Below are 21414 nucleotides of genomic sequence, written 5' to 3'. Positions count from 1 at the left end.
GACACCCCCTTGATGCCACCTTTGGCTTCCAACCAACTCAATTTCTGGGTGACGCCTGTCCTGCACTCCCGGGTTCTGCAGGGGGACCCCAGGGGACCCCTACAACCACACCAGCTCCCGACCTTCCAGACCTGCATCCTCCCTCTCCCACCCCGCCTGCAGCTCCCGCGTAGTTCCAGCGGGGTGAAGCACGACCGTGCCTCAGTTTCGTTCACGCTGGGCAAGGGTCTGCCAGGCCCGCCCCCGCTGGGCTGCTCACACCCACCCAGAGCAAAAATTTGGGCCCCAGAGCAGCTGCTGCCGCTCCCCCCTCACCGCCGTCCTCCACCACCCCGACCCCCCGGCAGCTTCCCCGCCCGGTGCCAACCCCCGCTCGCCGCAAAAGCGAACCCCCGCGGTTCGTAACCGTGACCCCGACGTGATTCGAACACGCAGCCTTCTGATCTGGAGTCAGACGCGCTACCGTTGCGCCACGAGGTCTCGGCAGCGCCAACCCCGGCCTCTCCGCAAGAGCTTGCGCGCCACTCCGCGCATGCGCACCCCTACGAGGCCCTAAGAGCAGCCCCGACGAGTCTTTCCCGCGCAGGCCTCGGGGTTTTTCCAGCCCCGCGGTTCTTCAAGCCCCGGGACTCTCCGCCGCCCGGGACTCTCCGCCGCCCAGTCCCGGTAGCGGCAGAACAGGCCGCAGCGCCTAGCGCTAGGTCGCCTAACGGCTTTCAAGCTGCCCGCCCGGGTCGGTCACGCCCCCCCCCCCCCCGTGGGCTGTACCACCGCCTGGGGAGGGGTTGCCCCGCGCCACCTGGTAGGGCGCACCTGCGCCTCGCCCCACGCGCCCCGACGTGGAACCCCCCCCCCCATCTCCCCCACCCCTGGTCTGTCCCAGCCCCGGCCCCTCCAGATTTAAAGGGCCCAGCGCCCAGAGAGCGAGCGCCGTTACATGCGCTGAGTTGGGCCGGGCGGCCGTCCTCAGCAGGAGCGCTGCAGCGGTGCGTAGGGCGGTGTTACAGCGCAGGGTGGTTTTGCTGCCTCAGCCCCGTGACCATCCCGTATTTCATCTGCTCAAGTTCAAACTAATTTGACTGCCCTGATGATATATCTGCAGTCATATAGCTGCACGCAGGGCTCGGTGGGAAGAGAGCGGGCTTGGGGAACTGCACCTCCGCCTGCCTCTGCCCGTCTCCCACCACAGTCCCACCAAACCCACCTCCCCTTCTGCTCCCACCCCGGCTCAGGGCCGCAAGCAGCACACCCAAAAAATAAAACCCGTCTCTCGGAGGGGTATCGTAAAGCCGGTTTATTACAGCAGCTGCCGCAGCTGCTCCCCTGCATGCTCGTACAGTGGGGCCGGGAAAGTGCTTGTTCCAAGTGCAGACAGAGAGACGTACAAACGACCCACAGACAGCATGCTGCTTCCGAAAGCAGGGCCGTGGCAGTCCCGAATATTAACCAGCAGGAGACAGATCAATAGGCGAGTCTCTCAGTGCAAACCGCAGTCATGATATGCATCTATAATTTATGGTACAATCTTGTAAACGAGATACTTTACAGCAGAAGCCGTCGGGCTCGCTGTATTTACAGCTCCAGGATACCTGGCAAGCATTAAAAGGAAACAGTCTCCATCGTCTCCGCTCAGCAGAGGTTTGCTGATCCCTTCCCACGGTGCTCCCAGAGGACACGGTGCTGGCTGGGATGCTCCTGCACCCCCAGGAGCTTCCCCGGCGTTTGCCAAGTACCCCCGAGGAGGGCAGGGAGCAGCTGGGGAAATGCCCCCCGTGGGCTGCCGGGAAGGGGGAACATCCCAGAAGACCATGGATGTTTCAGGAAAACCCTCCAGGAAAATGGTGCTCTGCCCCAGCTCCCTTCCCTCTGCTGAATTACCCGGCCAGCATTGCTCATTAGCATGTAGCCCGATAATTACTCAGACAAATGTGTTTTTCCATCTGACTTCAAAAGCCTTGGGCTGCGAGTCTTACTGATATCCCAGGAATGAAAGGCGTTGTTGTGGGGCTGATTTATGGTTTGAGTACCGCTGTGCTCTTGCCCGCACTGATTGCATTTCCAAACACCGATAATTTGTATTTCGGGATCTTTTGAAGAACCAGCTCAGGAAAGGAGGAAGCATGTCGTGTACCAAAACCCCTGATCTTCAAACATCTATAAAATCCGTACTCTAAAAATTCTTATAAATATTTTCTCTAGCGTAGGAAATGCAATAGGAAGTCATCTGCTCTGTGCGTAGACGCTTGCTCTTATTTACAAATGCCACGTTTATGTTCTCAAACGAACAGTACTGCTCGGGAGAGGACGCCTGCCTTGCTGGAGACGCTCATTTACCATCCGCCAGCACGCAAGGCTGACCTGGTCCTCTGTCTCTCCAAAGTAGAGAAAAAGTCATTTACTGGCATCATGAAAACAGACTAAAAATAGCTGGTTTCTATGGCTACTGGGGCTGGGAGACTCCTGAGGAACATGTCTGGGTAGGTCCCTTCATGATGGAATCCAGACAGTGGGATAAAAAGAAAAGGACAATAAAAAGAGGTTTAATGCTTTGATCCTCGTTAGGCGGCATCAGGGAGATGCAGCAAGGACGGTTCTGTGCCTTGCCCCCTGCTTGGTCCTTGCGCACTTCTGCAGGGATCGATACAGGTTTATCAGGGGGGAATTAGGCAAATTTATTGGATCGAGCAAAATCCCGAAGCAAACACTTAAATTTAAGCAGGGCTTTGTCGAGTCAGGGCTTCCTTAGCGTGCGCCCCGCTGTAAGCCTGTCTTTGCCTGCTTGTGCTTCTTGTTTCTGTGCTTTTGCATAGGGATGGGGCTGAGACACATTTAGGAGAAATCTGCGTGTTGGGGTCCAGCCCAAGCTCATTTCTGTATAATTAATATTTTTGTAGACATCTCAGTATAGAGACTGTCTCTCTGGATTTACACTGGCATAAAACAAAGGTCAAATTTGACCCGTATCATTACGCTTGTAATAAACTCCAGCGATTAATCTCTAGTGGTTTAAATCCATGAGTGCATCACTTGTGTGGTCACCGTGCATCACAAGGAGACTGTGCAAAAAGAAAGTTACATTCAAGAAATACTCTTCACGTTTCACCAAAGAACTTTTTTTTGGCCCGAAGATAAATCCGAAGGTCCTCGCCAAGGACGGCACTGGGGCTGCAAACCCTGAATTCGGGAGGCTGAGCCGCTGTGCAAAAATAGGCGCGGAACAAGGTCAGCGTTTTCCCCAAACAACGTGAGCTTCCCCGTGCCCACCTGGAGCTGCCTGAAACTGCCTGTACTTGGTCCTCAAAGCAACATCCTGAAAAACCTGGGGTTTGAACTGTGGGAAGACGGAAGCATGGGGCGGCAGGCACGGCCCGGGGGGATTTTATCAGGGGATAATATCCCCCCGGATATTTCTCTGCGCAGTCCCCCGGTGCTGGCCAGCAGGAGGGCAGTGGGTCAGCACAGGAACGTTGAGCAGCTGGAAGAGAATCCTGCCCACGCCAGGGAGAAAGGGCGGCTTTGACCAGGCGATTTCTGAAACAAACAAACAAAAAAAGTGGTTTTTCTCTTGGTTACCACCTGGGACGCAGAAATTGCCCTTCCTGTAGCAAACACAGCACTCCTATAAAATCCAGTGTGCTACGGCCAGCCGGTGCTTGCGGGGCGTTTGGGTGGAAGCCGTCTGTCCTGCTGCAGAGCATCTGCCTTGGGATCGCCGGGGTTATTCCCTGCTCCTTTTTCACGTCTCCAGCAAAACCTTTAAGAACGTGTTACAAGACGAGAGTTCAAGCTGCAGCTTTTTTTCTTGGCTTGCCTCCTACAATTTGTGCGCATACCCTTCCAGCTCACTGCACAAACAGCGCTTCGGCTCCAACCAGCGCAGCGCAAGCTCCCGGGGCAGGACCACCCCCGTCACCAGCCCCTCTGCCGATGGAGGCTGCACCCCGCGCCCCCGCACACACGCACACACACGCACACACACACACACACACGATTTGGTCCCCAACACAGCTATTGTCATGCAAATAAACATCTGTAGGCTCCCTCGCTCCCAAGTAAGCCAATATTTACGAAGGGGCTACACTGCCTGTCTTGGAAGTGAGCCTGAGGTGGTGCTTTGGTTATTTTGGTCATGAAAACTGATTTTTCCAGACGCCCCAGCATTAGCTCCAGACCCTGAACCATCTGTACAGGCAGCTCCTCCTTTCAGATGATGCTACTTCTCCATCCCCAGGGCTGCTGCAGGGGCGTCGCTGGCCGCTGCCGGCTTCACTCCGGCCCTTTGGCACCGGAGGAAAAACTCGGGGCGCACGGGAAGGGGCCAAGCCACGGGCCAGCCCCCCACAAAGCCCCGGTGGGGACCTGGCTGGGGCAGGCGCTGGCTGCAGCCTGTGGTGAGAGGGGCCTCCCTCCTCCTTGCATCCCACCGTCGGCTTCGGGGGAAGTTGGATGCTTTCCTTAGGGTAATAGGATTAGAGAAGGATTATTGCTGGTGGGAACAAATGCATCTTTCGGGAGCACGGCTCTCCGCTGCCTGAGGAGGGACGGAGGTGGAGGGTCTCTCCATAAACCCTGGGAACCCAAGGTACAGATGAGGCCCGTGTTGTAACGGGGGGTTTGCAGAGAGCCCGGCTGTACGCTGAGCCAGCGCTTTAACGGAGAGAACAAGTTACATCTCGCGCACTTTACTGCACCCTTCACCCCAAGGATGCCTGCGAGCAGCCAGGGCACGGGCAATTTTGCAGACTCGGCTTCAGGCTCACTGCTCAGCCGTGGGGGGTCCCTGCGCCTTCCTTCCTCTCTCCAGGGGACGGAAAAGTCTTGGAAAAGCACTTGGAAACCACTCGATGCACAACTCCAGCGTGTAGCTCGTTGCCACCGACATCAGTAAGATTTGTCGACTACAGTGTTGCTTGGGTCCAGTTGCTTCTGGAGCGGAGAAGTGAAAGGCAGATGGAAGAGCAAATAAGCAAACTCATAGGTTATAAAAATGCCGGGGGTTGTGCAAAACATGGGGGAGAGAGAGACAAGGAGAGTGTTTGTACTGTGACAAAGCTGTCATCTTCCCAGGCTTTGCAGGCTCAGAAGCATACGCTGCCCTATTAAAATGCTGCCACTGGAAAGAGAGGGAAAAAAACCCAACCCTGTTTGCTTCTGCCCACTGCAAATTTCTCAGTGGAAGCCGGCTGGGCGGCTCGGAGGGGCGAGCGGCGCAGGGCTCAGCCCTCGGCAGGTTTGCTACAGAAAAGCAGCAGGCTGGAGTCTGGTGGGAAACAATGTGCAGATGAAAGGACCTTCAGCCATAAATCTAGAGGTCAAGTCATTATGATGGGGGAATCAAAAAGCACCACAAGCCATTTATGAACACAATAGAGGTCAATCCAGGAGCAAACCATTTTGCTCGGAGCCATGGTGGAAAACATATTGTTGCTTTGAGAGCTACATCCATCCAGGGAAGTGGGAAGTTCTGTTTAAAAATAACTGTCGCTCGAGCGCTTTAACATTCGCACTGCACTCGGTTCGTGTGTTGTGTTTGCGAGTGCACATACAATGGGAGTGGGTGAGTGTCTGCCTGTCTCCATTGTACGTGCTGCATTCATTAAACACCTGGCTCGGGAAGCCCTCGCTGGAGACGGGAATATTTGAGACACAGGGAAAACCTGAACAGGCACAGAGCTGCCTCACACACGTGGCGTGTGCGGTGCGTGCATGGCGTGTGCACAGCGTGTGTGTTGTATGTGCACCGTGTAGAGGGTGTGCGCACTGTGCATGCGTCAGGTACAACGTATGCACAACGCGAGCACGGCGTGTTTCCAGCAGAGCTCCCAGACCATCCTGGGGGATTCCCACCACCACTGGGAGCACCTCATGCACCAGCCTCAGCTCCAGGGCTGCGCTCGGTGCAATGCCGAGCCTCCACCTAGACACAAAACCTCAGGGCGGCCGTTAGCTGCACATCTTTAACTGCCAAACCGTGATGGATCTGTAATCCAAGAGGTTTAGCAGCGAAGGTTACGCAGTAATGAACTGGGCCAACCCCCCTTAACCCCACAGTAATAATTTAGCTTCTGTAAAGCCTGACTGAGCGAAGCTGCTCGTTATTCTCCCCAAACCTCTGCTTTTGATGGTCTCGTTGGAGCATGCGCCCGCTGCCCGAAAAGCCCCAGCTCTCCACGCTGCACTCAGGAGGGTGATGCCTGCTCAGACCACCATTAGCAGGGACCCAGCTTGTGTTCCCGCAGGAATGAGACACCATCAACCAAGCCAAACCGTGGGTGCACCAGCATTAACCTCAACCATCCTTGGTGCCTCGGCGAAGCAGCTCTTCGTGCTCTGCCTAAGCAAAAGGTTGATGCAGCCCCACAGGCCCCAGAGGAGACACTACCGCCGGCACTAACCAGTGTTTCCACCAATCTCCAGCATTCCAGGATGAAATCTGTTGAGCTCGGTGGTGACAAATGACAGGGAAGCTAGTTGGGTCTCCTGGGTGGCCCTTCACAGGGCACCTCTCGTGCCACCGTGTGCCCTCTCCCATGCCAAAACCTGGAGCTCAGCTGGGAAATACCCGGCTGGGAACACTGCCCAGGGGCTGCACCGCTGGATCCCACATCACTTGGGGTTAAAGAGGGGAAAAAGCAAAGTGCCCTGAGCCTCCCGACCCCGGGGTCTGACACACAGAGACCACGCGCCATCCGTGCCCCCATGCCTGATCCTGGCTGGCTGCCGCCACCGAGCTGGCTCCGAGCAGCACATCCCACACCAGTCAGCTGCTTCCCACCACAGCCTGGACAGCAGGCACCCAGCAGAGAGGATTTCAAGCTCCTCAGCTGCACCTCGTGTTATTGGTGCTGCTGGCCAAGCTCAGGTTTTTGTGCTAAACCCTTTGGATAAGAAAATAAAATAATAGCTGTGTTGGTTCTGGATGTTGGCTGAGCCAACAAATCTCCTCCAAAGGGGAGCTGTCAGTGGCACATACAGCTCTGTTTGCTGAGCACGAATCTGGTCTGGGAGCACTGGGCAAACCCTGGAAAGGTCAAGCCAGTTAATCGCAGGGCGGGAGGATTTGTTCTCTGAGCGTGCTTGTCCCCCGCAGTGGGGTTCCTCGGGGGTGTCAATCTGCTCAAGTCAATACCCCTGTGCCAACGGGCAGCGGGCACGGCTGCCCCCGAGCGTTTACCCTTTCCTAGGGGCCGTCCCTGCTGCTCTCCAGCACGTCGGGAGCAGTGGGGCCATTGCAGCTGCTGGTGCCTGAAATGAGATCTCGAACGCCGGGCGCGTTCAGGATCAGGGAACCGGGCAGCAAGACCCAAGCAGCAGTCCCCAGACCTCGGGGGACCCTGGCTCACCGACACTCGCCAGCCCTCCAGCATGCAGAGCCTGGGGCTGTTGGGAGGGTATCTGGGCAGGGGTGTCTGTCCGAGGTGCCTCCGGGAAGGCACAGCACGCAGGGAGCTCCCATATGGCTTCAGCGGTGGGTGGGAAGGGCGCACAGACAGGGTGGGGGACAGAGGGGGCCTGTGGGGACAGCCACACGGTGCAAGGTGAGCACTCAGCCACCACCACTGGAGGCAGGGGCAGGACTAACCCCACGCAAGCAGCTCCTGCCCAGCAACCCCACGCATCGCTTTTGGCCCCAGGCTCAGCGGGTCCCCATGTGGAGAAGGGGAGCACTCCAGGTCCACACTGGTTACGCAGGGAGCAGCATCCCAGCAGGGTCTGTCTGGTGCCTCTGAAACGCTCTGGTGTGCTGCACCCATGGGACCAGGCAGGGCAGAAGCATGGAGAATGGCTTCTTGGAGTCACAGACATTTGCTTGACACAGGCTTTAGAAAAAAAAAAAAACCCAAACCGGATTGTTTTTCACGTTCTGCAGCAGCAGGACAACTTACCAGCCAGGGGCCAGCCTCTTCAGCACTATGACTCCAGGAGGGACAAGGTCTGGCCCTGGCTTTGAAAACCCCTCCAGGTCTGTCCATTGAGATTCGTTGGAGCAAGGGCAGGTCAGCTCGCTCAGGAGGGAAATCTCTACCCCACTGGGACGTGGGGTCCCTCTGACACCGGCTGCTTGTGTCCCAAGGGCTCAGCACCCGGCTGGATTGTGGGTCTGGGCAGAATTGCTGCAGCACCTGGATAACGTCCACAGCATCTGCTTCTGCCTCTGAGCAAGGTCATTCCTGTGCTTCGGCTCTCCCCTGGCCACGCCAGTCTCTGGGAAGAGGGAGGGGAGAGAAAATGAGAGAAGCTGCAGGGTAAGTGTGTTAGAGCAGATTAACCAGCTCCCCCCATGCTCTTCCCAGCCTGCTGCTGCTGTCAATGAGCAAAACCATTGCTCAGCCCGGGCCCCCCTTCCCCTGCCGAGCACTATCTCAGGCACATCAGCCCAGCCCATCAGCATCCCCGAGACAGTGCAGGCAGAGGGTGATGCCTGGGTTGGAGCTGATTCTTGGAGAGGCGAGACGAAAGGAGGCAGCAAGTGTCCCCCCCCCCAGCAGTCCTGGCATACCGTTGGGAAGGGGACGGGGTCCCGAGGCACGGTTCGGCAGGCACACACACGAGTTCTGCTCCTCACACCGCTGTCTCCTGCTCCGCGCTGGACTCTTCTTTCTTCCTCTTCATCTTGCAGAAGCCGTGGAGCCCGCAGAAGCAAGCGAAGGTGAACTGGGGCATCACCTGGAGCAGGAGAGACGCGGGAGCAGCCCCGGGAGACCTGGATGGGGACAGGGAGACGAGTTAGAGCAGATGCATGGGGGATGCATGGGCAGGACAGAGGGCGTGGGACAGATCCCCCAAATCACCAAACTGGAGCATCAACCCGCACCGGTGCGCGTCTTCCTTCCCCCTCCCTCTCCGCATCCGAGGCACCCAGCCACACGCTCCCAAATTCCCCACCCAGCGAAACAGGAGGCGATGAGAACTCGCCCCGCCAGCCCCTGTCCTCAAAAGCAGTCTGTCCTCAAACAATCGGGACAGGCGTGGGGACAGCTTGCAGCGCCTAATGCATATTCGAGGGCCCGGGAGGTGAGGTGCCCTGGGAGCGCCCCGGCGCAGAGGCAGCACCAGCGGTTACGGCACAATGAGGCACAGCTGAGAGCGGAGTTCACTCTCTTTGTGTCCGTTTTCAACGGATAAAATAATGCCCCAAAGCACAGCCCACATTATGGCCCAACAGCTGCAAAATGTAATTATGCAAATGAATTCTTTTTTTTTTAAAAAAAAGTAAATAACAAATATTCGCAGAAACACTATCTGGAATGAAACCTTCCTTTTCTCCCTACTTTACCTTTTAGCATTCATACGGTTTGCAGATAACCAGCTCAAATCCTGCCCCAGAACAGGCAGCGCTGGTGCTCAAAGCGAGCCGCCACGCTGCCCAGCAAGGCTCATCCTTGCCACCACGACTGTGCCATCCTCCAGCCGTGCAGAGGGCAGAAGGGACCACAGCACCCCCAGCACGGTCTCTGCCTGGGGCTCCCTGCATAGCCTCGAGTGGGTGTTTGTCCCCTGTCAGCACCAGTGCCAAGAGGGAACATTTTGGGTCCTCAGTTTACCCATCTGTGAAATGGGCGCGATGCTCAAGCTGCCCAAGGACTAAGTGGAAATACCAACGTAGGAGGTATTGTCACCTCCCGAGGCTCACGGCCACTGACAGGAGGGAGCTGAGTGATCCCCCCACCCCCGGCAGCCAGGCACTGCTGAGAGCCCCCAGCCTGCAACCCCGGCAGAGTTTGCCGCGGCCCTAATTCACAGCAGGGACAGCTGGGAGAAAATTAACCAAGGGGAAAAAAAGCCAAAGCAGGTGGGGCCCATGGCTGCCCATCTCTACACACTCTTCACCAGCAGTGATGTTGCAGGGGGGTTGATGCCTCATCCCTGCCTTCCTGCTTTCCCCTTTCCAAGGGGCCCAGCTGCAGCACAAAGCGAACGGCAGCAGCGAGAGGAACCCCATTTAATTCACTTCTGCTGCTTCCCCCACCACCCCCCCCCTCCCCAGCCAGCTGGGTACCTGTCTAGTAGCTCCCAAATTAAATAAGGCTACCTCTGGAGCTCGCAAATAATGACAACAGGCTCTTTAATGAGTCTCCCCTTCTGAATGGCTTCTCAGCACAGCGGCAGGTCTCCGCGTCTCCCTTTGTGCTGCTGCTTTTTGTTACCAGCCTGAGAATGGGGTTTGGGAGGGAAGGGCTGGTGCGGAGGGGCTGTGCGGGGGCCAGCTTGCCGGGATGGGGGGGGGCCGCTCACGTCCCGGCCCCTGCATCCTCTCGGCTTTGCACAGCTTCAGCAGGGAAGGGAGAAAAAGCCTTCGGGAGCCAGCACCCCAGTTTGGCACTCTGGGTCTGATCTGGCGCTGCCAAACACCTTCCTCGCCCGTGCTGGGCTCCCACCCAGCGCCGTCCCCGCTGTTTAACACTCCCCGTATTAACCAGGCAAACCCAGCACCAGACCTCCCAGGCAGCCTCGGCCGAGCAGCTCTCGATCCCCCCATGGGTGCCCGTCCCCACTGTCCCGTGCTACCCCACAATCCCCCCCCGTTTCCATCCCGGCCGTCCCCCCTTGCAGACACAAAGCCACCCCGAGAGCCTGGGCGGTCCGGCTGGGACCCCAGCGTCCATTAGGGAGCTATTGATATATTTAGAGGAGCTTGTAACGTGGAGGCTTTTCAGGCTGACCCTCTGCCTCCCATTCAGGCAGCAGACAATGATGAATGAGCCCCGGAGAATAGAGGCAGCCCAGCTGAGGCTGACGCTCCTGTTCTTCTTGAAAAGGTAGAAAAAGGATCCTGAAGGAGCAAGGAATAATTAAAAAATAAATGAACTGGCTTGGGCAGTGGTGACAGAAGCCCCGCTTGATTTGCAAGGGCTGGGCATGCTTCACAGACCTGTGCTGCCCTTTCCATTCAAGGGAGAAGATCCTTTGGATAAAACTCCACTGCAGCCGAGAAAATGCGAGGAGCATTAAAAATGTAAAGCTAGAGAATTCTCTTTAGTCAACTGCATAACCCCAGGCCATGTTTGTCACTGTCACAGTGATGAATTGGGAGCTGTCTGAAATCAGCATGCTCACTTTAATAATGTCACTTTCCCTGGGCCCTAAAAAATGTCTTTCTGAACCAGCTGGACGGAGCCCACTCCGGAGCCCAGCAATTACCCGTTTCCCTGGGCTTCGCTGGGCAGCGCTCAGCACCGCAGCCACAGCTGGAATCGGGCAGGTTCAGGAGGAGAGGTCCTGGGCAGGGTGTGCAGGCAGGGGTGCAGGCAGGGGTGCAGGCAGGGGTCAGCACAGCGCTGCTGCAGGGATGGGCTGGGGTCGCCAGGTGACACCAGTGGCCGCTGGACCCGGGGAAGGGGTGATCAGGCACCAGGAGCCTGCTTTTCAGCCGATCTTCTCACCCTGCCTCAGCTTTTCTATTTCTGAGGAACACCGTCGAATTAACTTTTAGCTACTTGGTTGGAAAAAACAACACTAAGTTTTGCATTTTAAACCCTGAATTTCAAAGCTGCCTTTTGCCGCCAGCGTGTCGTTTTTTTCGTGGGAAATGAGATCATTTGCAATGGAAATTGGTCCCATATTTTTGCAGGGAACCAAACGGAATTAAATCATTTGTAATGAAATGTAGAAAAGTTCCCAGAAATTTCATTTCATTTGCCTTTCATGACAGCTAGTCCATCCACCTCTACAGCCAAGATGTTCAGGAGTGACTGATGGTTTGGGGATCACCAGCCTGGTCTTCTAAAATCCACTGAGCAGACACCCTCGGAAAAGTCCCCACCTGGGGTGGCAGCGCTGTGCTCACAGCACCTGCAGAGACTTTCTTCCCAAGCCTGGCAGCTCCGTGCGACGCAGACACTCGCTGCACGGAGGGAGCCTTGCCTGGGACTTTCGGTCCTTTCTTTTTTTTTAAGCATCAGAGGTTCAGGTCCCACATCGCCAGGGCTCGCTGCTGGCACAGCCTGTGCCTGTGGGGACACAACCCCTTTCCCACACTCCCTATCCCACTCCTCCTCACGGCCGTAGGATCCATCCAATTTAGCTATTTTTCAGCCAAGCTTTCAAAACCATTATTTCCTAGGGTTGCTTCCCCCCCCCCCGCCCCCCCCCCAAACCTTGGACATCTCACTGCTTACAACCAGACCTAACATAAAACCAGCTTCAAAGCAGTTGCTATAATGAGCAGCAGTGCATTAGAAACCCAACAACAGAGGAGACGAGACCAGGATAAAACTAACCTGAAAAGAAGCACCATCCCTTTAAGGAGAGATAATGAACGGAGAAGCTGTTGCTTGGCGTGTTTGCAGAGAATCGCTAATTAAAACATCGCTTCTGTAAAGTATGCTGATCCCATTGATTCTTCCCCCCACACAGTTAATTTGCTGCTAGGAAGGCAAAGTCGCAAGGGTCCTCATTATAAAAATTTCACTGGCTGCAGCTAATGGTTGTAATTAATAGGTGCAATAAATTTCAAATGGGCAGCCAGGGTGTTCGTTAGCTGTGGGCTGACTCAGCACCGGTGGCCTCACCAGTTACTAAATAACCCATTTCCAAGCAGACGGGAGGAGGAAGGTGCTCTGTGGCACAAGCGGCGCATCCGTAATTCCCCGCCGAGAGCAGAGCTGAATAAATAATTCCCGGCAAGTCCTGGATTTGTCTCTTTTTGTCCCGTCGGTGAATTGTCCCTGCAAACCTCCTCCAGCTCTCGGCCAGTGAACTGGGGGCAGGTTTTTCTCAAAAGAGCTGGCGCAGCCAAGTGACCTGGATTTTGTGTGGGAACAGCACTCGAGGAACTGAACCCTCTGTTGCAAAGGGCGGGTAAATACCCGACGATAATATCACGTAGCCAAGCACGGATTAAACCCCGGGGAAGCCGTCCATGCAAAGCACAGACCCAGACGCAGGTGTGTCTGCCCCTTGGGGAGGTGGGCTGCAGCCTGATTTTTAATGTCCTGATCTTTCTCTGGGCACCCTGTGCAAGGGCTGAGCTTTAAAACACCCCCAGGCTCCCGCTGAGCGTCATTCCCCCCGTAGGAGGTCCCAGCGCCGCAGCCCCGTGTGTGCACAAACCCTCCTGGGGGCAGGGTGCTGCCAGCAAGATGCTGGGCATCCCGCTGGGTGCTGGGTGCTGTCACAGCTCTGATTAAAAAACCCCAAGCTTTTCAGTTCATTATCATCTGGCTGTAATTAAAACATTCATGATCGGCACGCTCGCCCCGAGTGATCTCCTGGGACCAGCATCCACCGGGTTGGGCGACCCAGCAAGAAGCTGGTGCTGCTTCTGCTGCTCTTCCAGCGCACCACCAGCGCTGCATGGAGGCAAACCCCATCCCGAGCCCTGCACGAGTGGTGACCCCAGCCCATGCGCCGTGATGTGGGGAGAAACCCCCTCCTCGCCCCAGCGGCGCTGGGGAGCTGGTGCCCTGCGCACGAGCCCGGCGGCACCTCACATGCCTGAAGCCAAAATTACGGCTGCTGCCACGAGGGATGTCCCGGGAGGCTGAAACGGCGGCGCGGGGGCTCTGCGTTGGGGCATGCGGCTGCGATTTCCCCTCCCTGCGAGGCAGCGCAGGACAAGCCTGTGCCTCACCCACCGGCAGCTTTGGGATCCGGGAGCTCCACACCCAGCTCCCGGAGGAAGCCGGGGACGGCGGATGCCTCACTCATAAATGGCAATTATTATGTGTAATTAGCAGCTTGTCCTGCTCTGCACATTCGCTCCTGGGAGCTCAGGAAGGAGCGGGGACTGCTGGAGACATCCGACTGCTCCATCATCATCCTTTGCTGGGGGCTTTTGGGGATGGAGCTGCCCGGGAGCACCTTTGCAGCGGCTCTTCCTCGCTTCTCTGGACCAAGGATGGGATTTCATGGCTGGCTTTTTAAAAAATACATGTGTGCCTTCGTTCTGGAAGATGCTTTGAAAACGCCATCCTGTTTTATCCGATGCTGTGAATGTTTTATAAGCAGGGCAGCCAGGGTTTTTGCTTTGCCTGGCCCTGAACACGAGGAGTAATCGCAGCCGCACGGGGCCGCGGGCAGAGGCTGTGCTAATTGAAAGGTGACTGGAGCTGCTGCTGGGAGGTGGATGCCAGACAAGCTGAGAGCTCACCTGGTGCTGGCAGCATCTCCTCTTCGCCGTGGACCTTTTCCAGGGGTCCCTGCCAATGCCTTCTGCACGGCAGGGCTTCCATCGAAACACTTGTCCCGTGTGTGTCTCCCCCCTCGCCTCCTGCAAGCCCTGGTCGGGTGTCCCCCTGGGGATCAAACAGCCTGAAAACCACCAGTCAAATCTCGCCACTTAAGCCCTTGTGCATTGCCAGGGGGGACCGGAGCTGGACAGACAAGGGCAAGAAAGAGATTTGGCAGAAAGTCACTGGCTCTGGCTCCCAACCACCAGACACCCCGACCAACGGGCCCACTCGGTTTCCTCGCGTCCCGGCTGCTCTTGAACGCAGCACTGCAGAAACACGGCGGCTCCTTCTCCCTCCGTTTCTTCCCTGCTTAATGCCTGCCTTGCTAAAAGAAAAATCAATAGCATAAAGGGTAGTGAGAACAAGTCTCAGGGGTGGAGTATCTCGTCGGTGTAGTGCAGACAGGCTGCCAATAATCCTGCTCTGAGCCGCTTTCCCCAACAGCCACCAAAATATTAATGGGGGCTGCTGCTTTTGCATCCCTCCGCGGTCTCTCCCAACACGCAATTGCCACTCAGGGATGGGATCTACACCCCTGCACCAGCATCCCTGCTCCCCCAGAGCTCTCCCCCCCCCCCAGGAATGCTTGTGGCAACAGCAGGGGGACCTCAGGGTTGTGCCCACCTCGGGGAGCCGCCGCAGCGCGGCACCCACTAACCCACCGGGACCATCCCGAGAGGATTTTGCTCATCCCTTCCCCAGCGCAACAGTTTGGGTGGCAACAAAGCAAATGGCACAAACGGGACTCCTTGGGTATTTTTTGGTTAATTTGCCCTGCTCTCCCCTTCTTGGCGGATAATGGTACCCTTGCCCCGGGCTCCCCATCCCTGGCCTTGCGCCGGGGCAGGAGCAGCCCCGGGGTGGGAGCGGCAGGGCCAAGCCATGCATGTCCGCTGCAGGGACGGGCCCTGCTCGGCGTGAATGGCTCGAGGCGGCCATTGTCATGGGTGAATTTTCTGAATGAGCAAATCCTCATTAAAAAATAATTAAAACAGCCTGGTGAGATTGGCTTAATTCCTTTCATTTTGACTGATGGTGTTTAGTTTTGATGATTTATGTGCCACAGTCTTGCCAGCTCTCATGCTTTCATTGTTGGAACTCATGGGATTTCATGATTTTCTTCCTTCCACACCTCCTTGAGTCATGGGATTACAGCTGAATCTCAGCTTTCATTTTTTTCAATGACTATTATTTTTAAAGATGCATTCCAGGCTGGTGAAATAAACTTGAAAGCCTGACACCTAATGACTCAAAGCTCAGGAAGTGAGGGGAAAAAAAAAAACCAGAACAGAGAAATTGCTCGTTTCCTGCTTGGCGAGGGTGGTTCGTAACCCCCCACCGTTGATCGGGTGCTGACAGAGGCAGCGGGGTCTGTGGTGGTGGGGTCTGTGGTGGTGGGGTCTGTGGTGATGGGGTCTGTGGTGGTGGGGTCTGTGGTGGTGGGGTCTGTGGTGATGGGGTCTGTGGTGGTGGGGTCTGTGGTGGTGGAAGCTGCAGTGGCAGGATCTGCAGCAATGGGGTCTGCAGCAGCGCCCTCCTCTCCCACCCCGTCCAGCCCGGCTCTGCCCGGCTGCCGTGCTTGCAGACATTGCCTTTGCACATTTAAAAAGTGCAAATTTGCCAAGTCCCGCTGTATGGTTAAACCTGCCCTTCTCACATGCTCCCAGCCTCCACCTCCTCTCCGACACCCTCGTGGCACCGGGCTGACCGAGGGGACGGATCCTGCTGGGTGCAAACTGGGTGGCTCCAGGCTCTGCGCAACCCGCTGGGTCTGCGGCATCCCTGGAAGGGGCACGACGTGGTGGGGAGACAGGGCTGGAGGTGCCCGAGCTTTCCTCAGCCCCCTGCGAGCCCCCGCTCGGGAGAAAGGGCTCCTGCCATCACCTGGCAGCCGTTTCGGGGCCGGGTTAAGGCAGCGGCCGTGGCCCTTGGAAATGCCCTTGGTCTCCGCCTGACGCTTTTGTTCTGCGGGGCTGCAGGTGGGGATGCTTTGAACCGTGTGAGAAAAGCTCGCTGCCAAAGAAAAGCCGCTCCCGCCGCCCTCGCAGCCCCCTTCGCCGGCACCCGGCGCCGCCGAGCGCCCTTTCAGCTCTGAATGGGGACGACGGCGCCTGAAAGGCCGTGCCCCCCGCCATCCCCGAACCCCTTTGTCTCTCCCTCTGCTCGCCACCCCCTGCCCCATCCGTCTTGCTAAACCTCTAAGGCCCTGCAAGGCTTCAATGCCCCCTTTCACTTGTTATTTGTTATCAAATAAATATGGGTGATTAAAAAGGGATCAGGAGTCGGTGCGGTTTGCAGAGGTGCCTGGAAGGTGGAGTCCCTCCTCTGTGTAGCCCATGGCTTTTCGCCCTACATGAGTTAGGAAAAGCAATCACATAGGAATAAAAAGCCATAGACCACAGCAGAGGGCTTACCCAGGATAAGCCAGCAGTCTTTGGGGAAAGAAAAGGAAAAAAAGGAAAGGAGGGGGGAAAAAAATGTAACCCTTCCATCTATGTTGTCCTCCTTCCCTGTGCCCAGCTGGGAGCACAACCCGCTCCCTCCCCACATGAGCACCCCAAACATAGGAGAACCTCCCACCCAAAACACCCCTCAGCACCCCAGCATCGCGGGGTGGCTTCTTCTGGGTTACCCCCAGGTCAGGGAGGAGCGACCCAAACCTGCTGTGTCTGTCCCCTTAGCAGTAACCTGCCAGTGCGGTGGCCTGACCCCGGGAGGAGGACCCAGCGCCCTGCCTTTTCTGCTCCGACCACTGTAATGAACTGTGATTGCAGGGACAACAGCCTCTTGCAGCAGAGGTGATGCTTGAAAGACAACATGCCACAGCCTGAATTGACGGCAGCATGCCCAAGGAGCAGGCAATGAAATGGTTTATTTTCCCTCTCCCAGTGTCCTGGCCACAGCTACACCTTATCTCTGTCGGCAAGACGGTATTCCTCACCACATCTTTTTGTGCTCCTTTTAAGGATCCCAATAAACCTCAAAAACCTTGAGTTATAAACCAGATAGTCGCTCTGGTTGCAAATAGTGCAGCACAAATCTACACCAGCAGACCAAGTGTCCCTTTCCACAGAGGACCACCTTGCTGTTTGGTAGCCCACAGAGTAAATCCCTTTTGCAAGCAAGGGGGTAAAGTGCTCACCTTGGGCTATAGCTCTATGCTGTCCTGTAGCTGCTTTAATAATCTCATCCTTCGGGCAACCGAGGCACTTGCCCACAGTCACGGAGTCGCTCAGCGGCAGAACTGGGAACCGAAAACCTTCCCCTGGCCCGGCTGCCCCCGCAGCTCACCTGGCTGCAGAGGCGGCGGGTGCTCAGCGGCCAGAGGTGCATCCAACAGACCCGCCTTTGTCGGATGAGACAAAGGGCTAAAGAAAGGTCTGGCTGCAAACCCGCCTCCTGCTCGCTTCCCCCGCTGCTGCCTTCCCCTGACACCTGTTCAAGGGAGCCTCCATCTCTGTACCCACAAAAGAGGCATCTCAGGACAAGGTGACGTGTTTTGTGGGGAGCAACTGCTCCAGCAGCTCCTCCAAGAGCCAGACACAGACCTTATTCTTTAGCAAAAGCCTCTGCATCTCCCCGCACCTGGGGCAGCTCTTCCAGCAGCACCAAAACTGCCCAGGTAGTCCCTGGGAAAGCACTGGCCTCTGCCTCTGTTCTCTTCCCCTTCCAGGACGCCAGCTCTTCAGCAACAGTGACTGCTAATTGCCAGGAGCTGATGAGGTCAGCTCTGCTATGGAGTCTAGGAAACTCCCTTTCTTGTTGCCCTAGCAAGAATCCTTGGAAAATTCAATGTTTCTAAAACTAGACAGCAACCCGGTTTGGAAGTAGGAAGGATTTTGCACCCTGTGGTTGGTAATAGCAATGAACATGACTTTAACCTACAAACCGAACTTCTGAAACACAGTGGTTTCCCAAGGGCTTTCCTCTTTTAACTCCCGTATATGAATGGCGAGAAAAAAAGGCCACTGTGTGCCCCACCTTCTGGCACGGTCACGCTCCCTTCCCAGCCCCTTCGCTCTGCGGACAGCAGCATCCCAGTGCACGCACGGCAGCCCGACGCTCCGAGCTCTGGTTGTGGTTACGGACATGACGCCCTTGGGTGCAGGTGCTGCACTGGGGACGTCTGCTGGCAAACACCCCCGTGCATGCCCATGGGTGCTGCATGCATGCCAGGAGCCCCACCTGGCTCTCTGACCCCCTTCTCCGGCACCAACCCCCCCCCTGGTCCTGGGCACTAAGGAGGCAGCCCCAATTTCACTGCGCATCGTACATCCGAGGGGCAAATCTGTCAAACCAAACTTGGTGGCTCTTTGGGACGTGGCCCTGTGGCTCTGCTTTGGCACCCAAGACCTTCCCAAGGAGGCTGCACCCAGCACAGGGCAGCTGCAGTGCCAGGCTGCTCTCCCCAGCGTTGGAGCACGAGGACACGTGCCCATCCGAGAGCCACCAGCCCCACACCACACCCCAGGGACCCGAGGACAGCCCGGAGCCACCGGCCGAGCGCGGCTGACCTCACCTTTGGCAGCGTGGCATCCTCTCCGCGGGAAGGGGCACCACGCCAGCCAGCGCTGGCCTTGGGATGGCAGCCGCCGTGGCATCACCCGCACCGTCCTCTCCTCCCCGCACCACCCTGGCCCTCACCAGCAAAACCCGGGTGCCGCAGGGATGCTCAGGGAAGCGGGTGCCCAGCGCTGTCTGGGGCGGCCACCCCCACAGCCTCTGGGCCCCGGATGACTACAGAGGGTGGCATTTTAGAAGCCCCAAGCCCTCCCTTGCCGGCTTCTCCCGCTGCCGTCCCCAGCACCTTGTCCCCACGTCCCTGCCGAGCCTCGCCGCACGGTCGCATACTTGAAATGGTTGTGCACCGAAGGGCTGGGAGCGGAGGGAGGGAGCGGGGGTCAGGTATTTCTCCAGCCCCAGCTCCGGAGAGCCGGTAACAAAGGCGCTATTGAACTGCAGCCTCTCTGGTCTGTGAAGCAGAAACCTCTTGTATCTACTTCACTGCCTTTGATCTAACTCCCCCAGTGGGATGTATATTACTCATGTCCTGCTGCTCGGGTACTGCTGCCAGAGTGGGACGGGGGGGGGGGACAAGCCCCCGCTCATCACCCCACGTTTGGGAAGCATCCCACCAGCACCAGGCAGGGGCACGCAGCGCCCGCCTCCGCTGCTGTCCTTCCCGGTGGCTCCTCTGCCTCCCCGCTCCGTCCCCCAACCCTGCCACCCTCCCAGAGCCCAGACTTTGGGGGATACATGCAGGTGCCCGGCGTTCAGCTGAGCGTAGAGGCGGGAGGAGCAGGGCTCTGCGCCTTGCATTCCTTCTCTGTAATTAAAGCCGGTGCACTGGGTGGAGGGGGAATTTCCCAAAGGGTTTTGCTGGCGTCTGGACAAGGGTCAGACAATGAGAACATTTGACAGGGTGCCCAAATCCGCTGTATCTTAGATACACTCAAAGCCTCCCCCGTGCTGTTTGTCCCAGGCGCTGGTTTGCAGGAGGTGGGGGCTGTTTGGGCAAGTTGGGTGGTGGAGAAGGCGGGCAGGAGCTTGGGGACTCTCTCATGACATCCCTGCAGCCTTTGCCCGAACCAGGCTGCTCCAAAAATGCAAAAGCTTGAGCAGCACCAGCTTGCTCTGAAACCACGTCCCCACCAGGTTCCCCCCTGAAAATCCTGCGGGATGGCATCAAACACACCTTAGGGACACACAATACTTTCAGCAGTGCTTTAAAAAGTGCTTTGCTGCCTTCAGCAAGCTGCCTGCCTCCCTCTCCGGGGAGCCAGGGGCACTGGGGGCTTAGCCTGGTTTTGCCAGTCCCAGGGGGCATTGGGATGCTGTGACAACAACCTGGCTGGAAACCATCCCATCTACCCAAAAGCACTTGAGTGCTTTTGAAAATCATATTCTCCTGCCTCTCCAGCTGGTTTGCAGAAAACCCTGCGCCTGGCAGCTCCCACCGGCACCCAGAGAGGCACGTGTGGGCATCGCCTGCGGAGCAGGCAGGCCCCAGGGGTGCCCACATGACAGTACCCAAAGGGAGAGTACCCAAAATTGCAGCGCAAGAGGAAGCCTCCCTGCAGCCAAGGGCTTTTAGCGCTGCTTCGCCTTCTCCCAGGGCTCATCCCCTCCTTCCCCAGCTCCCTGCCTGTGTCTCAGGTGTGGGGACAGCTGAGACGTGTGGAGCCTCTCCAGGGCTGCCTCCATCCCCACTGCAAGGTGGAAAGAAATAATACATACTCGACAACTGAAACGGAAAGGATGAATGGACAGATGGACAGACAGATGGATAGACACTCAAGAACAGAGCCTGACCAAGCTGGGTACACCTAAAGAATTTTGTTTTCTACAGAGATCCATACTAGTTGCATCCCAAGAAGGTGCAATCAGCCTTTCTTTTAGGGGACCATCTGCAGTTCCCCCCTCTCCAGCCCCTCTGTCCCCAGCTACAGGCTGGCTCACGCCCCAGGGCAGGGCGTGTGGGACCCAACTCTTACTTAGTTTTTAAACATTAACTATCAGAACTTGGGGAGCAGTTGAAGTCAGAGTTGGGCAACGATCCATTTTCAAGCTGTCTTGACAACTGGCTCCAGCACAGCAAGATTAGATCTACTAATCATGTTTATAAGGCGCTCAGGATCATGAATTGGGTATTTGGAGAATATTTGTCATTGTAACAATGTCATTTCCCAGCCTTCAGCATGCATTAGCTTGTCCTCCAAGTCGTTACGGTTGGACTTTTTGGCTTTATAGAAACATCTGCTCGGGGAAGAGGAGGCTCGAAAACATTTGTTGTATCGGTGCTCTGTACAGCTGAAGGTGCACGCAGTCTGTCACTTGTACGTCCCATGGATAGGGCAATACCGGGGTTATTTATGGATTTTAATCAGCTTTCTCATCCCCTGATTCTGTATTGATAGCTGCTTTAACAAAACAGACACAACCCAAATCTTCCCAGAGTGCCATATAAATCCCCCGACTCCTACAGACAGCAAAAAGGGGGGCCAGGTAAGCTGAGCGACACCCCAGATCAGGCAGTGCAAGGGTGAGCTCAGGCAAGCAACACAAATCTGCTTCCCTGTCCCCCCCCCCCCCCCCCAAAGCAGGCGCCTGACGACGAGACCCCGCTCTCTGCAACACCCTTGTCAAGACACGGCAGAGAGACGTGTGTTCCACAAACCCGCGCTCGCAGCCGCAGCAGCGATCGCGGCGCGGCAGCCTGCGCACCGCCGCGGCGGTGCAG

General features: G+C 56.8%; 1 protein-coding gene and 1 non-coding gene across 2 annotated transcripts; both read right to left on the bottom strand.

Annotated features, from left to right (window-relative positions):
* Positions 1–408: 408 nt before the first annotated feature.
* On the bottom strand, positions 409–480 carry TRNAW-CCA (transfer RNA tryptophan (anticodon CCA)). The gene has a single exon. It is a non-coding gene; the product is annotated as a tRNA-Trp (tRNA).
* Positions 481–8562: 8082 nt separating this feature from the next.
* On the bottom strand, positions 8563–17652 carry BLACAT1 (BLACAT1 overlapping LEMD1 locus). Its single transcript, XM_086476689.1, has 2 exons — positions 17631–17652; positions 8563–8696 (listed from the first exon to the last, which is right to left on the bottom strand). Exons 1-2 carry the CDS (start codon positions 17650–17652, stop codon positions 8563–8565), a joined length of 156 nt encoding a protein of 51 aa, XP_086332815.1.
* Between the last annotated feature and the right edge of the window lie 3762 nt (positions 17653–21414).

This window comes from Leptosomus discolor, chromosome 21 (assembly GCF_034619465.1).
Source record: "Leptosomus discolor isolate bLepDis1 chromosome 21, bLepDis1.hap2, whole genome shotgun sequence".
Classification (NCBI taxonomy): Eukaryota; Metazoa; Chordata; class Aves; order Leptosomiformes; family Leptosomidae; genus Leptosomus; species Leptosomus discolor.
Note: the sequence above shows the minus strand (reverse complement) of the source record. Positions and strands in the feature narration are given on the sequence as shown.